At 39.0% G+C, this 15,851-nt stretch overlaps 1 protein-coding gene and 1 pseudogene across 1 annotated transcript; one reads left to right on the plus strand and one right to left on the minus strand.

Annotated features, from left to right (window-relative positions):
* Positions 1 to 15,851, minus strand: part of LOC120430364 (40S ribosomal protein SA-like) — a 142,480-nt pseudogene that overhangs the window by 48,168 nt on the left and 78,461 nt on the right.
* On the plus strand, positions 993 to 7,394 carry LOC120430360 (uncharacterized). The gene is made up of 2 exons (XM_039595462.2): positions 993 to 3,676; positions 3,795 to 7,394. The coding sequence occupies exon 2, from the start codon at positions 3,852 to 3,854 to the stop codon at positions 5,727 to 5,729; it is 1,878 nt and encodes a 625-aa protein (XP_039451396.1). The 5' UTR covers positions 993 to 3,676; positions 3,795 to 3,851; the 3' UTR covers positions 5,730 to 7,394.

The raw sequence follows: 15,851 nt of genomic DNA on the forward strand, positions 1-15,851 counted from the left end.
AGACTGTTCCAAAGTGTGCGAGCTAGCATCTATGCAATATCTTTATTTAAAAATGATAAAAAATGTTTTTTTTATAATTTAAGGATTTTTTTAGTTGTAATTATTTTCTAATTTTTTAAGTTTTTGATTTTTTTCATTTTTGGAATTTCTGATTTTTTTGAAATTATCATGTGCAATTATTATCTTAAATTTTTGTTTTAAAAGTAAAGAATACTTTATCTAAGAATTCTTAAATCAATTAGATTTTTCCTGTAAATCAAATCTTAGTCTGAATTTTGCTACAAGAACTATATTTTACATTCAATCGAATTTTTTAAAAAATGTCCTGTAGTACGGAGACTCTTAAAACTCCATTCAAAAAAATCTCAAGAAACGGTCAAGAAAAGGTTTACAAAAAGACTTCTCTTAAGCGGTACGCAGCTGAAAAGGAACAGAAACAAAAAGCGTCGTTTGATATTTCTTCGGGTGCAATATGTGTTGACGAGATTTTGATTTGTTTATTTGAATGCGACTGAAAATAAAGTTTGAAAATAATGTATTCGCTTAAATAATATTGAAAAATTGCCTCATGAAGCTGACTGTCAAAACGCTGAATCTTAAAATGCTGAAATAAGGGAAAAGCCATTACAATAATCACTTAATTTTCTGGTAAAAATAAATAAATTTAGGAATACTAGAATTCAAACATAAAAATATTTAAAGCATCCAAAAATTAAGATTGAGAAAACATAATTTATTGGATTTTGAATAACTTAATTTTAAAATGATATTTTTTTTGTTTAGGATCTCTTAAGTATTAATTATTTTATTAATTTTTCAGTTTTAGATTTTTTTATTTTTGGAATTTCAGATTTTTTGATATTATTCTGTTGAATTGTTATCTTAATTTTTTTTGTTTTTATTATTTTTTTTGATTTCTGGCATTTCTTTGTCTTATACCAAAAAAAATGAAATCAAAAATGAAGAAAATTTAGAAATTTCAAAGTGTTAAATTTTTAAATCTTTAATTAGCCGTTGCGAATATTATTCTGAAGTTTATGTCACTAAACTCTGACCAAAGTCGGGAGGGTTAAAAATCAAAACCATAAGCTATGGTTTTATTATTTTAAAAGTGTTTCAAACACACTTTAAATCAGTACAGTTGTTTTGTATTATTAGTTTTCAAAATATCTAGCTGATGGCGAAATCCTTTTTTCGTGAAAAAAAACTTGCCGCGGTTCCGCGACATGTTACAAAAATTCTAAATATTTTTAAACGAGCCCAAACATGTCGTATATGATTATCAAAGCAGGAAAAACACTTCAAATTTGTTTTCCGAACCGACCTGGTAGCTGGTCCTAAAAAGACTTAATCGAAATAAGTTATTTCCATTAAAATTGTGAAGCTATTTTTTTTAAATATTGTATTTGCTCTCTGTTTTTTGGTCCATTTTGAAAAGGTGGCAACATAAACTTTGGAAAATATTTACAATTGATATTCAGAAATAAGAAATTAAAAAAAATAATAAAGAAGTTTTAAAGTGTTCAAAATGCAAATTCTAATCCGAAAAATCAAAAAAATAGAAATTAAATAGTTTAAAAATAAATTATTGATCAGAAATTATACAATTTGAAAATTATGTTTAATTAATTTAATTTAAGAGTTTTTGAATCCAAGCTTAAATTTTTTTAACGATTTGAATATTTTTATCATTTTATTTCTTCCTTTAAAAATCGCAAGCTCATGCACAAAGTGAAAATTAGTTGATAATAAGGATTCACTTAGTTGATTTCCGATTTTTGATATATTAAATAAAAATTGGAGATTGGCGACGGTGGAAACTAAAAAAAAACCAAAAGAAAGCATTTTGGACGAGTGGTTTCGGAAAAAATGTTTACGAAAAAGTAATAAAAAAATACACACAGATATTTCTCAAGCATTTTTCTCTAAGGTCTCAGATATGTAACTAACCATATTCTTAAAACCAAAACGATAAATTTAGAATTGTATTTCTGATAATAGTTAAAATTCACTCAAATGTTTTTCATATTAAATGCTTTCGTTTTTGAAAACAAAATCCAAATATTTTTGAGAAATTATGATAAATTTTGAAAAATGTAGAAAAAAACATTTGTTAACAGTTTAAAGGTTTTAATGCAAATAAAGGAGGGCTATTAATTTTACAGTCCAAATTCGACTAGCCGAAGCCTCGATTATCCAAAGTTTCGATTATCCGATCAGGAACAAATGAAATCGGCATGTTTTATTTGCTTGTTTTTAACATCAAATTCGGCATCTGCAACCACATTTTAGTTAAATATGAACAAATCTGGTGTTTTTTTAAAAGGTCCAATACACCAAGTTTTCAGTTTTTGCTTTTTGGGTGTTTTTTAATACCCCTGACGGTTTCAAAAGCACCCAAAAAGCAAAAATTGGAAATTTGGTTTAGGCTGGTACAAATATTTTTAAAAGTTTTTGTCACCCCCCCCCCCTTCGAAATTGGCCCGAAAAATCAGGGGGCAAAAAAAATATTTTTACAATAAACTTCAAAATTTCAATGAAAATTCAAGTGCAACCAGCTGAAATCAAATTAAAATACATTCTCCTGCGTTTAAAAACATTTTTAGCATTTTTGGGTTTATTAAAAAATCTTAAGATTTTTTGAAATTTTCGATGCAAAATCTTTTTTTCGATACAAATTTTGTTTTTGTCAGATCTTCAAAAATAAAACCATCCACATTAACGACCCCCGGGTCTTTTGTGGTCTCTATTGCAAGTTTCTGCTCTGCTAGGAGTCCGAAGGCTTGAATGAGGAGAGCACCCAAACCTCTTTATACTCCAAGGAACCTTCCACCCCAGTGTTTGGACTGACGACCTTCGGATTGCGAGTCCAACCGCCGCCAGCGATTCCACCGGAGTAGGCTTGGTTTGGTGTGTTGTTTGTACTTATGGCATGGAGACGACTCCTACACCTGGAATGACTTAACGGCCTAACAACTAAGGCCGGGACCGACATTTTACTTCCTCATCCGATGGAAGGTTGGAGCAGATGGGAATCGAACCCAGAATCATCCGCTTACAAAGCGGACAGCGTAACCATTCGGCCAAGCACTGCCACTCAGATCTTAGATTTTTTGAAAACTAATGATTGCAAAACAACTGAACTAGTGTAAAATGCATGTTGGTTGCTGCAAGTGTCAGTTCGATTGGGAGCACTTCCCAACCAGATTGCTTTGATTAAAACCTGTACAACTAGCAACCCTGTACGAATTCTCGCGCGCAACGGCGCGACGTTGCCACGCTGATCGAACGAGCCACGAACGACGAAACACGAAGGACGACAAGAAGGACGACGAACGACGACGAGAGAAAAAACCGCCATTTTGCGGTACCAGTTCCTTTTCACCCTCGGTAGAGTCAACACGCTTTTTCACGTTTAAATAGTTATTAAAGTTAGTGTTTAAAGAAAGTCCGAGTGTTTTACTTCACCACACCCACGGCCATTGGAACCCAAAATTACAGTCCACCCGTGAACATTCCGCCTTTTTCCGTGGGGCCAACGTGCCGGCCCGAACATTGGTCCAATCGACCCGAATTTGGACATCCGGCGTGGATGTGGTGAAGAAGCCCGGTGAAAAGAAGGAGGCAAACGAGCCTCAGAGTGCAAAACGGACAGTTCCCGTGCAACCCAACTCCGGTGAGAGAGACGTAGCCGCGAGTGACAAGTGCGAGACGACACGGTCTCGATTCCCGAACATTCGCGAAACCACCGACGGAGGCAACCGGCCTCATTTCCCGTCGCGAGTGTTCGAAAGTGTGAAAAAGAAGAAGAAACAAACCAACGAAACAAAAGTGCAGTGAAAAAGTGCAAAATGCCGCCGAAAGTTCAACGAACCCCGGCGAAGAAGCAGACGGAAGAAGATGAGTTGGACGGCCTGATCCACCTCCGGAACCAGGAGATGGACACCCTCGAGGAGCTCCAAACGGAACTCACTGGTTGGGCACGAGCTGATCGTACGGCTTCGGATGTCCGATCGCATCTCAAGAACTTGGAGCGGATCAACAACGACTTCGGCAACCTCCACCAGCGAATTGTCCTCCTGACCGACTCCAAGACTCGGGGTCCACACGACGCGAAGAGGAAGGAGTTCAGAAAGCTGCACGACCAGATCTCCAGAACTCTTGGACGATGGGCGGATGACCTTGCACCCGCTGTCGTTGCAGGTCCATCTACGGCACTCCAACCAGCCAGGGTCCAACCGGTGATCATCTCTCAACCCCTGCCCAGAATCATCCCAAAGTTCGACGGCAAGTACGAGTCCTGGGACAGATTCAAGGTAATGTTTAAGGACGTCGTGGACAAGTCAAACGAACCGGCCAGGATCAAGCTCTACCACCTGGAACAAGCCTTGATCGGAGAAGCTGCAGGTTCGATCGACGAAAAGACCATCCAGGATGGCAACTACGAGCGAGCCTGGGAACTGCTGGAAGAGCGGTTCGAGGACAAGCGGCGGATGGTCGATCTCCACATCGGCGGTCTGCTGGGAGTGCAGAAGTTGGAAGAGGAGAGCCACGCGGATTTGAGGGTACTACTGGAGGAATTCATCAGCCACGTCGAGAACCTAAAATTTCTAGGACAAGAGTTCTCCGGTGTGTCGGAGCAGATTGCAGTCTACCTTCTGGCGCACGCTTTGGACGATGTGACTTACAAGCTCTGGGAGGGAACCATCAAGCGCGGAGAGCTCCCCAAGTACGACGAGGCCATCAAGTTCCTGAAAGACCGTGTCTTCGTTCTGGAGCGTTGGGAAGCTACTAAGAAGGCTGCAACGAAACGAAGTCATCCAGTGACTGTACACGAGCAGCCCTACCACATCGCTAATACAGCCGTCACGTCGCAGCCTGGAATCCGGTGCAATTTCTGCAACGGACGTCACCTGACCTTCAAGTGCGCTGTCTTCAATGGCCTTAAGGTGTCCCAGCGCATGACTGCGGTCAGAGAGAAGAACCTGTGCCGAAACTGCTTGCGGAGTGGGCACCACTGGAAGGAATGTGGATCCCAGCACTCGTGCCGCAAGTGTCAACGAAGACACAGCACGCTGCTACACCGGCACCCACCTGCGTCCCGAATCTCAGGCCAACCGCATTCGCAACCCTCACCATCCTGTCACAAAGCACCGATGGTCAACGCCATGTTGCCCACAGCACTGGTCACTTTGCGTGACAACGAGAACCAACCTGTGCCGTGTCGCATCCTTATGGACAGCGGATCACAGGTAAACTTTATTTCAAAATCCATGGCAGCTCGACTGAAGTTGCCAAAAACGGCTTCAAACGTTCCCATCTGCGGCATCGGGGATGTTAAGACCTACGCCAAGGAGTCCGTAATTGTTCAGCTTCAGTCACGGGTCAGCAACTTTACCGCAAACGCACAGTGTTTCGTCGTTCCGAAAGTGACCGGAACGGTGCCGTCTTCGCCGGTTGACATCACGGAGTGGCCAATACCCATTGGCACCCAGCTGGCAGATCCAAAATTCCACAAGCCGAACCGAATCGATATGCTCCTGGGAGTCACGATGTTCTTCCGATTGCTGAAAACGGGCCTGATTGAGTTGGATGGCAATCAACCGGATCTACGCGAAACTCACCTTGGTTGGGTCATTGCTGGACAAGGTTCCGTCCATGATGAACTGCATCCTCCATTTCCGGTCAACGTAGGTATGGCGATTTGTGATCCGTCCCAGAGAAAGTAAAAGGTTTAGCTGGAAACTTCTTCCCAGCCCGGGGGAGTATGTTGGTTGCTGCAAGTGTCAGTTCGATTGGGAGCACTTCCCAACCAGATTGCTTTGATTAAAACCTGTACAACTAGCAACCCTGTACGAATTTTTAGCGCGCAACGGCGCGACGTTGCCACGCTGATCGAATGAGCCACGAACGACGAAACACGAAGGACGACAAGAAGGACGACGAACGACGACGAGAGAAAAAACCGCCATTTTGCGGTACCAGTTCCTTTTCACCCTCGGTAGAGTCAACACGCTTTTTCACGTTTAAATAGTTATTAAAGTTAGTGTTTAAAGAAAGTCCGAGTGTTTTACTTCACCACACCCACGGCCATTGGAACCCAAAATTACAGTCCACCCGTGAACATTCCGCCTTTTTCCGTGGGGCCAACGTGCCGGCCCGAACAATGCATTTTAGAACACTTTTTTCATTTAAATGTGAAGACTATGGCTTGTTATTTAAATTTTTATATTTTTTTATTTTTTTGCCCCCACCTTGACCTCGGCCAGGGCCGAGGGACAAAAACTTTTTTAAATATTTGCATCGGCCTTATTGGACCTTTAAAAAAAACACCAGAAATATTTCTTGACCTCCATTTTGGCCGCCACATTGAATCCAAAAATTCTAAATTATTTTATGGTTCTTCAGGGGTCATACTTAAGCTCTACAATCAAAAATAAGACAACAAGATCTAAGGATTTTTGCTGTCCCTATTTAGACTGTAGTCCCGATTCGCCCCAGATGACGGTAATTATTTCTATGTAGCCTTAGAGAAGTTCGCTCGGAAATGGCTATTTCGAAGGTTAATAACTTTTTAGCAAAAAACCCAAATTTAAAAAAGATATTAGTTCTGAAAATTGGTAAGAACTGGATAGTTTTCGCGCCTTCCATTGGTCAAAAACTGAAACAGTTGCTTTTCTCCATACAATTTGACGATTTTGCCCAAACTTGGTGGTCAGTGGTCAGAAAAAGCTCAAATTTTGGAACTTAGGCTAGTGATGCGTAAATCTTTGATTTCAGGGGATAGCCCCAAGTAAGCCCAGATTTGGACTATCCTAACCAATGTAATGCTAAAACTACAAGATAAATGAGATGTTACTGAATGGAACAATGTTCAAATCTGCAGCTCAATTTTTAAATATTGGATCCATAATCTACAAAAATTGAGCCCGGCAATGGACGGCAAATTACTTAGTTTGATAAATCAATTCTTGATTCTCTATCTTACAAATGATTGGTGCGCTGGAAGTGGAGACACGAAGTCGTGATTATGCAGGATAATTTTTTTGTGTGCTTTTGTGTCACTATTCGTATGGGGTGAGTGATTGTGGTAATCGAATAATAGCATCATTGGTGCGCTGGAAGTGGGGACGCGAAGTCGTGATTATGCAGGTTAATTTTTTTGTGTGCTTTTGTGTCGCTATTCGTATGGGGTGAGTGATTGTGGTAATCGAATAATAGGATGCCCAGGGCCGTAGCCAGGATTTTTGTTCGGGGGGGGGGGCTTGGGTGCAAAAATTCAAGGAGTATAAAAATCAGCAAATCATTTATACCATCACTTGGTTTGTGGTATAATTATTGAGATGAATTGTAAAATTGTAATGTAATGTATGCAAAAAAGTTTTCGAAGATTTTCATATTAAGTTTTCAATGTCTTTATTGAAGAAACTCCTTCGTCATTTTTTTTCTCTTTATTTTAACAGCTAGTTTGTGTTAAAGGAGTAGAGAAAGTGTTTTTTTTACATTTTCTTGAATTGTTTAATTGGAATCCAATTTCGTGATAAACGTCGCTAAATTTATAATATACTTAACTTGAATCAAATTTTTGAAAGCAAAAAAATTTTTTAAAAGAAATATTGATTTATCTAACCATAAGTATTATGTTTTCTGTATTTTATACTGAGAGAAATTTTAAACCGTCTGGATTTACATTTTCAGCTGTGTGATAATTGTGGTGGTTTATCTAACATTTTTCATTTTTTCTAGCACAACATAAAACTCATAACTGGAATATTTGTTGTTCTTAAAATTTTATAAACAAACTTAAACAATGTTTTATTTTAATTGTTCTAAGCTAATGAAGCCATTTCATATTTTGCGAAGCTCCTGGTGCTCTCAAAAATAAATAATTTTAATGAAATACAAAAAAATATAATCGATGAAATTTCAGCTTCTGAAGTGTCTCCATAGTAATTGGACGACCCTATAGGCCTATAATAAATATCTGTTAATTAATAGATTTGAAAAAAAAATCAGTGCCTGTGTTTAATTTAAATGTGTTAACAAATTTAGATAAAATTAATTAAATTAATTTTCAACGCCAAAATATTCACTGGAAGAGTTGTTAATAATGCATATGTAACCATTTTTAAATGCATATGTAACCGTTAAAATTTTCCTCGATTGCATCAAACATTAAAACGATTCATGTTTAACTTTAATATTCCGACTAAACGCCATATTTAAATTCATTACTCATTGTATTCTGAAAATTGGTCCAGAATTTGAGCAAAAATAAAATTTTAAAACATGACAAAAAAAATTAATCAGATCTTAATTCTAAAGATAATTTTTAAATAAAATTTAAATCTATCGTTGCAGTGCTGCTTATCTTCGAAATTTAAAAAAAAAAAATTAAAAATAAAATTTTCTGATCGAATAAACGGTTAAATTTAAACCAAAGATCCAGAGTCAAAATATTTAAAAGTCTATGAATTCATAGAAATCATTCATTTTTTATCGATTAAAAAAATAAATCCACAGTAAGCTTTAAAGTGCATATTTCGTTAAAACACAAAAATTAACATTATCCAATTTATTGAAAATTGTGTACAAACTGTTTAACAAGTATTTCAATGAAAATGATATAACAGCAACATCAAGCAAAACTTTTATTGTTCTTATCGTGTAAAGACTCAGAACCATTGGAGATTGATCTATTACTTCCTGAGACACATCTTCTCGAAATAAAATAAAATGTACGATAAAAATTGTAAATGCGAATACTATTAACAAATTAAAATCTTCAATTCACTTATTTATTTATTTTGAAATAACTATCAAAACTATATTATTTTTAAAATAAGTTTTGATAACCAATATGATTTTACAAGATAAAGGGGAAAAATAATGTAAATTGGCTGTGGTGGTTCTAGAAAAGACTCTCTGAATATTTCTAAGCAAAACAAAAAAACACACAAATGAAATCCTTTTTTTCTATTTCTGGGATCTAATCATGTTTAATAATTTAGGATTGTAACCATTTATTAAAATCGATGTTTGTTCAAGCAATATCTTGACTCTGGGAACAAAATCCTGCACATTTTATGGTTTAGAAATTTTATATTTACGAAACCTTGCTAAATTAAAAATAAAGAAAACTTTATGTAAGAATTCATAAATCGATTAGTTTTATCCTGTAAATCTAATCTTAGTCTGCACTAGAATTCAAACATACCAATATTCGAAGCATCAAAAAATTAAGATTATTAAAACATAATTTATTGAAATGATTGAATATTATTTTTTGAATATCTTTATTTAAAAATGATAAAAAATGTTTTTTTTTTATAATTTAAGGATTATTTTAGTTGTAATTATTTTATGTTTTTTTATGTTTTTGATGTGTAATTATTATCTTAAATTTTTGTTTTAAAAGTAAAGAATACTTTATGTAAGAATTCTTAAATCAATTAAATTTTTCCTGTAAATCAAATCTTAGTCTGAATTTTGCTACAAGAACTATATTTTACATTCAAACGAAAATTTTAAAAAATGTCCTGTAGTACGGAGACTCTTAAAACTCCATACAAAAAAATCTCAAGTAACGGTCAAGAAAAGGTTTACGAAAAGACTTCTCTTAAGCGGTACGCAGCTGAAAAGGAACAGAAACAAAAAGCGTCGTTTGATATTTCTTCGGGTGCAATATGTGTTGATGAGATTTTGATTTGTTTATTTGGATGCGACTGAAAATAACGTTTGAAAATAATGTATTCGCTTAAATAATATTGAAGAATTGCCTCATGAAGCTGACTATCAAAACGCTGAATCTTAAAATGCTGAAATAAGGGAAAAGCCATTGCAATAATCACTTAATTTTCTGGTAAAATAAATAAATTTAGGAATACTAGAATTCAAACATAAAAATATTTAAAGCATCCAAAAATTAAGATTGAAAAAACATAAAACATTTTGAATAACTTAATTTCAAAATGATATTTTTTTTAGTTTAGGATTTCTTAAGTATTAATTATTTTATTAATTTTTCAGTTTTAGATTTTTTAATTTTTGGAATTTCAGATTTTTTGATATTATTCTGTTGAATTGTTATCTTAAATTTTTTATGTTTTTATTATTTTTATTTTTGATTTCTGGCATTTCTTTGTCTTATACCAAAAAATCTGAAATCAAAAATTATGAAAATTTAGAAATTTGAAAGTGTAAAATTTTTAAATCTTTATTTAGCCGTTGCGAATATTATTCTGAAGTTTATGTCACTAAACTCTGACCAAAGTCGAGAGGGTTAAAAATCAAAACTACAAGCTATGGTTTTATTATTTTAAAAGTGTTTCAAACACACTTTAAATCAGTACAGTTGTTTTGCATCATTAGTTTTCAAAATATCTAGCTGATGGCGAAATGCTTTTTTCGTGAAAAAAAACTTTTCTGCGGTTCCGCAACATGTTACAAAAATTCTAAATATTTTTAAACGAGTCCAAACATGTCGTATATGATTATCAAAGCAGGAAAAACATTTCAAATTTGTTTTCCGAACCGACCTGGTCGCTGGTCCTAAAAAGTCTTAATCTAAATAAGTTATTTCCATTAAAATTGTGAAGCTTTTTTTTTTAATATTGTATTTGCTCTCTGTTTTTTGGTCCATTTTGAAAAGGTGGCAACATAAACTTTGGAAAATATTTACAATTGATATTCAGAAATAAGAAATTATAAAAAAAATATACAAAGAAATTTTAAAATTTTCAAAATGCAAATTCTAATCTGTAAAATCCAAAAAATTGAAATTAAATAGTTTGAAAATGAATTATTGATCAGAAATTTCAGAGTTTTTGAATCCAAGCTTAAATTTTTTTAACGTTTTGAATATTTTTATCATTTTATTTCTTCTTTTAAAAATCGCAAGCTCATGCACAAAGTGAAAATTAGTTGATAATAAGGATTCACTTAGTTGATCTTCCGATTTTCGATATATTAAATAAAAATTGGAGATTGGCCACGGTGGAAACTAAAAAATGTGACCAAAAGAAAGCATTTTGGACGAGTGGTTTCGGAAAAAAGGTTTACGAAAAAGTAATAAAAAAATACACACAGATATTTCTCAAGCATTTTTCTCTAAGGTCTCAGATATGTAACTAACCATATTCTTAAAACCACAACGATAAAATTAGAATTGTATTTCTGATAATAGTCGAAATTCACTCAAATGTTTTTCATATTAAATGCTTTCGTTTTTGAAAACAAAATCTAAATATTTTTGGGAAATTATGATAAATGTTGAAAAATGTAGGAAAAAAACATTTGTTAACAGTTTAAAGGTTTTAATGCAAATAAAAGAGGGCTATTAATTTTACAGTCCAAATTCGACTAGCCGAAGCCTCGATTATCCAAAGTTTCGAACCGAATCAGGAACAAATGAAATCGGCATGTTTTATTTGCTTGTTTTTAACATCAAATTCGGCATCTGTTTTTTTAATGGTCCAATACACCAAATTTTCAGTTTTTGCTTTTTGGGTGTTTTTTAATACCCATGACGGTTTCAAAAGCACCCAAAAAGCAAAAACTGGAAATTTGGTTTATTAGACCTTTAAAAAAAACACCAGAAATATTTCTTGACCTCCATTTTGGCCGCCACATTGAATCCAAAAATTCTAAATTATTTTATGGTTCTTCAGGGGTCATACTTAAGTTCTACAATCAAAAATAAGACAACAAGATCTAAGGATTTTTGCTGTCCCTATTCAGACTGTAGTCCCGATTCGCCCCAGATGACGGTAATTATTTCTATGTAGCCCCTTAGAGCAGTCCGTTCGGAAATTGCTTTTTTCGAAGGTTAATAACTTTTTAACAAAAAACCCAAAAAATAAGGTGTCTTCGGGAAAGTTTTTCCAAATTTAAAGAAGATAGTAGTTCTGAAAATTGGTAAGAACTGGATAGTTATTGCGCCTTCCATTGGTCAAAAACTGAAACAGTTGCTTTTCTCCATACAATTTGACGATTTTGCCCAAACTTGGTGGTCAGTGGTCAGAAAATGCTCAAATTTTGGAACTTAGGCTAGTGATGCGTAAATCTTTGATTTCAGGGGATAGCCCCAAGTAAGCCCAGATTTGGACCATCCTAACCAATGTAATGCTAAAACTACAAGATAAATGAGATGTTACTGAATGTAACAATGTTCAAATCTGCAGCTCAATTTTTAAATATTGGATCCATAATCTACAAAAACTGAGCCCGGCAATGGACAGGCAAATTACTTAGTTTGATCAATCTATTTTTGATTCTCTATCTTGCAAATTATTTCTGGGAAGAGAACACACAATCATTGATCTGAGATTTTTTAAGGTAGTTCAATTTAAAAAAAAATTGGAAAAAATTTCGGGGGGGGGGCTGCAGCCCGGAAGCCCCCCCCCTGGCTACGGGCCTGAGGATGCCTTACTGAATTATTTGTGTCTTGAGCGTAATTTTCGTTGAGTAATTAGTGTTTTTTGTGATTTTTTTGTTGTGATCTTAATTAATTGTTTTGTGATTTTCAAAGCCCTTCCTATATCATCGTTGATCGGAAGGCACGGCGTCGGGTAAATTGTGTATAATTTTTTAGAATAAGGTTTTATTTTTTTGCGGTAAAAAAGCCATTTCTATATAATGATCGAAAGACGCACTGACATTTTGGATTAATTAATAGTGGAGTGCAATAATTGTGAGTGAGTGATTTTGTTGTGGTCCTCCGGCGAGACAGGAGGTTGGTGATGGCTACACGCACCCGCCGTAAAACCCAAGTGCAGAGAGCTCCAGATGCGAGCCGATCCAATCGCCGACCCGATTTTCGGGGATCCAGGGATTGGAAACTCGGGACGTGGAACTGCAGGTCTCTCAACTTCGATGGGAGCGACCGCATTCTTCACAACGAATTGCGGGTCCGCGGTCTCGAAGTCGTGGCGCTGCAGGAGGTGTGCTGGACGGGGAAGGACCACCGAGAATTCGGTGGGTATACTATGTATTGGAGCGGCGGCGATACACACGAGCTGGGGACAGCTTTTATCGTGCTGGGCGAAATGGCGAAGCGCGTGATTGGTTGGTGGCCAGTCAACGACAGAATGTGCCGGTTGAGAATCAAGGGCCGATTCTTCAACCTGAGCATCATCAACGTGCACAGCCCGCACATGGGAAGCGACGCCAATTACAAGGACGCTTTCTACGAGCTTCTTGACCGCGAGTACAGGAAGTGTCCAAAACACGACGTCAAGATTGTCATCGGCGACTTGAACGCTCAAGTTGGCCAGGAGGAGGAGTTTAGACCGGTTATTGGGAGGTTCAGCGCTCACCAGCAGACGAACGAGAACGGCCTACGACTCATCGATTTCGCTACCTCCCGAAACATGGCCATACGTAGTACCTTCTTCCAGCACACCTCCCTATACAAGTACACCTGGAGATCACCAAACGACACGGAGACTCAAATCGACCATGTTCTCATCGATGGTCGGCACTTCTCGGACATAATCGACGTCAGAACCTACCGTGGCGCGGACATCGACTCAGACCACTACCTGGTGGTGGCTAAGCTGCGCCAACGCCTGTCTGAGGTCAACAAGATCCGGTACCGTCGCCCGCAGCGGTATAATCTGGAGCGGCTCAAGGATCCTGAGGTCGCTACCCAGTACGCGCGGGAACTCGAAGCTGCGTTGCCTGACGAGGGTGAGCTTACCGAAGCCCCTCTGGAGGCCTGCTGGAGCCATATGGAAGCAGCCATCAACGCAGCGGCATCGAGCGCCATCGGGTACGTGGACCGAGTTCGACGGAACGGCTGGTTCGACGAGGAATGTCAGGCGATTTGGGACGAGAAGAAAGCAGCGCGGGACAAGTGGCTGCTGCGCAACACCCGTGGGAACAAGGAGTCGTACAAACAGTTGCGAAGACAGCAAACCCATCTCTTCCGGGATAAGAAGCGCCGCCTGGAAGAGTTGGAGTTCCAGGATATGGAGCAGCTGTATCGCTCCAACGAAACGCGTAAGTTCTACAAGAAACTCAGTCAAACCCGGACTGGCTTCATGCCGCGAGCCGAAATGTGCCGGGATAAAGACGGAGGAATCTTGACGGACGAGCGTGAGGTGATCGAAAGGTGGAAGCAGCACTTCGACGAGCACCTGAACGGCCCAGAGGCGGAGTACCAGGACGACGGGGGAAACGACGTCAGCGGTATGGTGGACGGCGAGGACGAGCCAGCACCCACGATGAGGGAGGTTAAGGATGCCATCAAGAAGCTGAAGAACAACAAAGCAGCGGGTAAGGATGGTATCGGTGCTGAACTCATCAAGATGGGCCCGGACAAGCTGGCGGCCTGTCTACACCGGCTGATTGTCAAGGTCTGGGACACAGAACAGCTACCGGAGGAGTGGAAAGAGGGAGTAATATGCCCGATCTACAAGAAGGGGGACAAGTTGGAATGTGAGAACTATCGAGCCATCACTATTCTCAACGCGGCCTACAAAGTGCTGTCTCAGATCATCTTCTGTCGTCTGTCGGAGCGAGCAAAGGATTTCGTTGGGCCGTACCAAGCCGGTTTTGTGGAGGGGAAATCGACGACGGACCAAATCTTTTTGCTACGCCAAATCCTCCAAAAATGTCGCGAGTACCAGATCCCGACGCACCACCTGTTCATCGATTTCAAAGCCGCGTACGACTCGGTCGATCGCGAAGAGCTATGGAAGATCATGTACGAGAACGGCTTTCCCGGGAAGCTGATCAGACTAGTGAAATCGACGATGGACGGGGCACGGTGCAGCGTGAAGATTTCGGGAGCGATGTCCGACCCGATCGAATCGCGCAAGGGACTGCGACAAGGCGACGGTATCTCCGGCCTCTGTTTCAACATTGGGCTTGAAGGTGTAATGAGGCGGGCGGGCTTCAACATGCGGGGCACGATTATCAACCGATCCAGCCAATTCATCTGCTATGCCGACGACATGGACATTGTCGGCAGGACGTTCGAGGAGGTGGCCAGGCGGTACACCGAATTGAAGCGGGAAGCAGAAAAGGTTGGATTGAAGGTGAATGTGGCGAAGACGAAATATCTGCTGGCAGGAGGAACCGAGTCCTTTAGGGCTCGCATAGGACCGAGCGTGACGATCGACGGCGACGAGTTCGAGGTCGTGGAGGAGTTTGTGTACCTCGGATCGTTGGTAACGTCTGACAACAACTGCAGCAGAGAAATTTCGAGGCGCATCATCACCGGTAGTCGTGCCTACTATGGACTCCACAAGACCCTACGGTCTGGTCATCTTTCCCGGCGTAAAAAGTGCACCATGTACGAAACGCTGATAAGACCGGTCGTTCTCTACGGGCACGAGACGTGGACGATGCTCGAGGAGGACCTGCAAGCACTTGAAGTTTTCGAACGGCGAGTGCTTAGGACGATCTTTGGCGGCGTGCGTGAGAACACTGTGTGGCGGAGAAGGATGAACCACGAGCTGGCGCAACTCTACGGCAAGCAAAACATTCGGAAAGTCGCCAAGGCTGGCCGGATCAGGTGGGCCGGACACGTCGCGAGAATGCCGGACGCGTTGGATGCGCGCCAACCGAACCAGACTATCAATCCGGTGAAGTTGGTGTTCAATTCGGAGCCGTCTAGAACGCGGCGGAGGGGGGCGCAACGTGCAAGGTGGTTAGACCAAGTGGAGGAAGATCTTCGAAGTGTGGGAGTTCCGAGTTGGAATTGGAGAGTAGCAGCCCAAGACCGAGTTCAGTGGCAGCGCATCTGGAGACAGCTCATGACCCGGGGGTTGTCTGAGCAGTAAAAGTTAAAAGTAAGTGCACACAAAGAAAAATTACTCTAAATTTAAAAATATCGTTCGTTGGAT

This window comes from Culex pipiens, chromosome 1, assembly GCF_016801865.2.
Source record: "Culex pipiens pallens isolate TS chromosome 1, TS_CPP_V2, whole genome shotgun sequence".
NCBI classification, from domain to species: domain Eukaryota; kingdom Metazoa; phylum Arthropoda; class Insecta; order Diptera; family Culicidae; genus Culex; species Culex pipiens.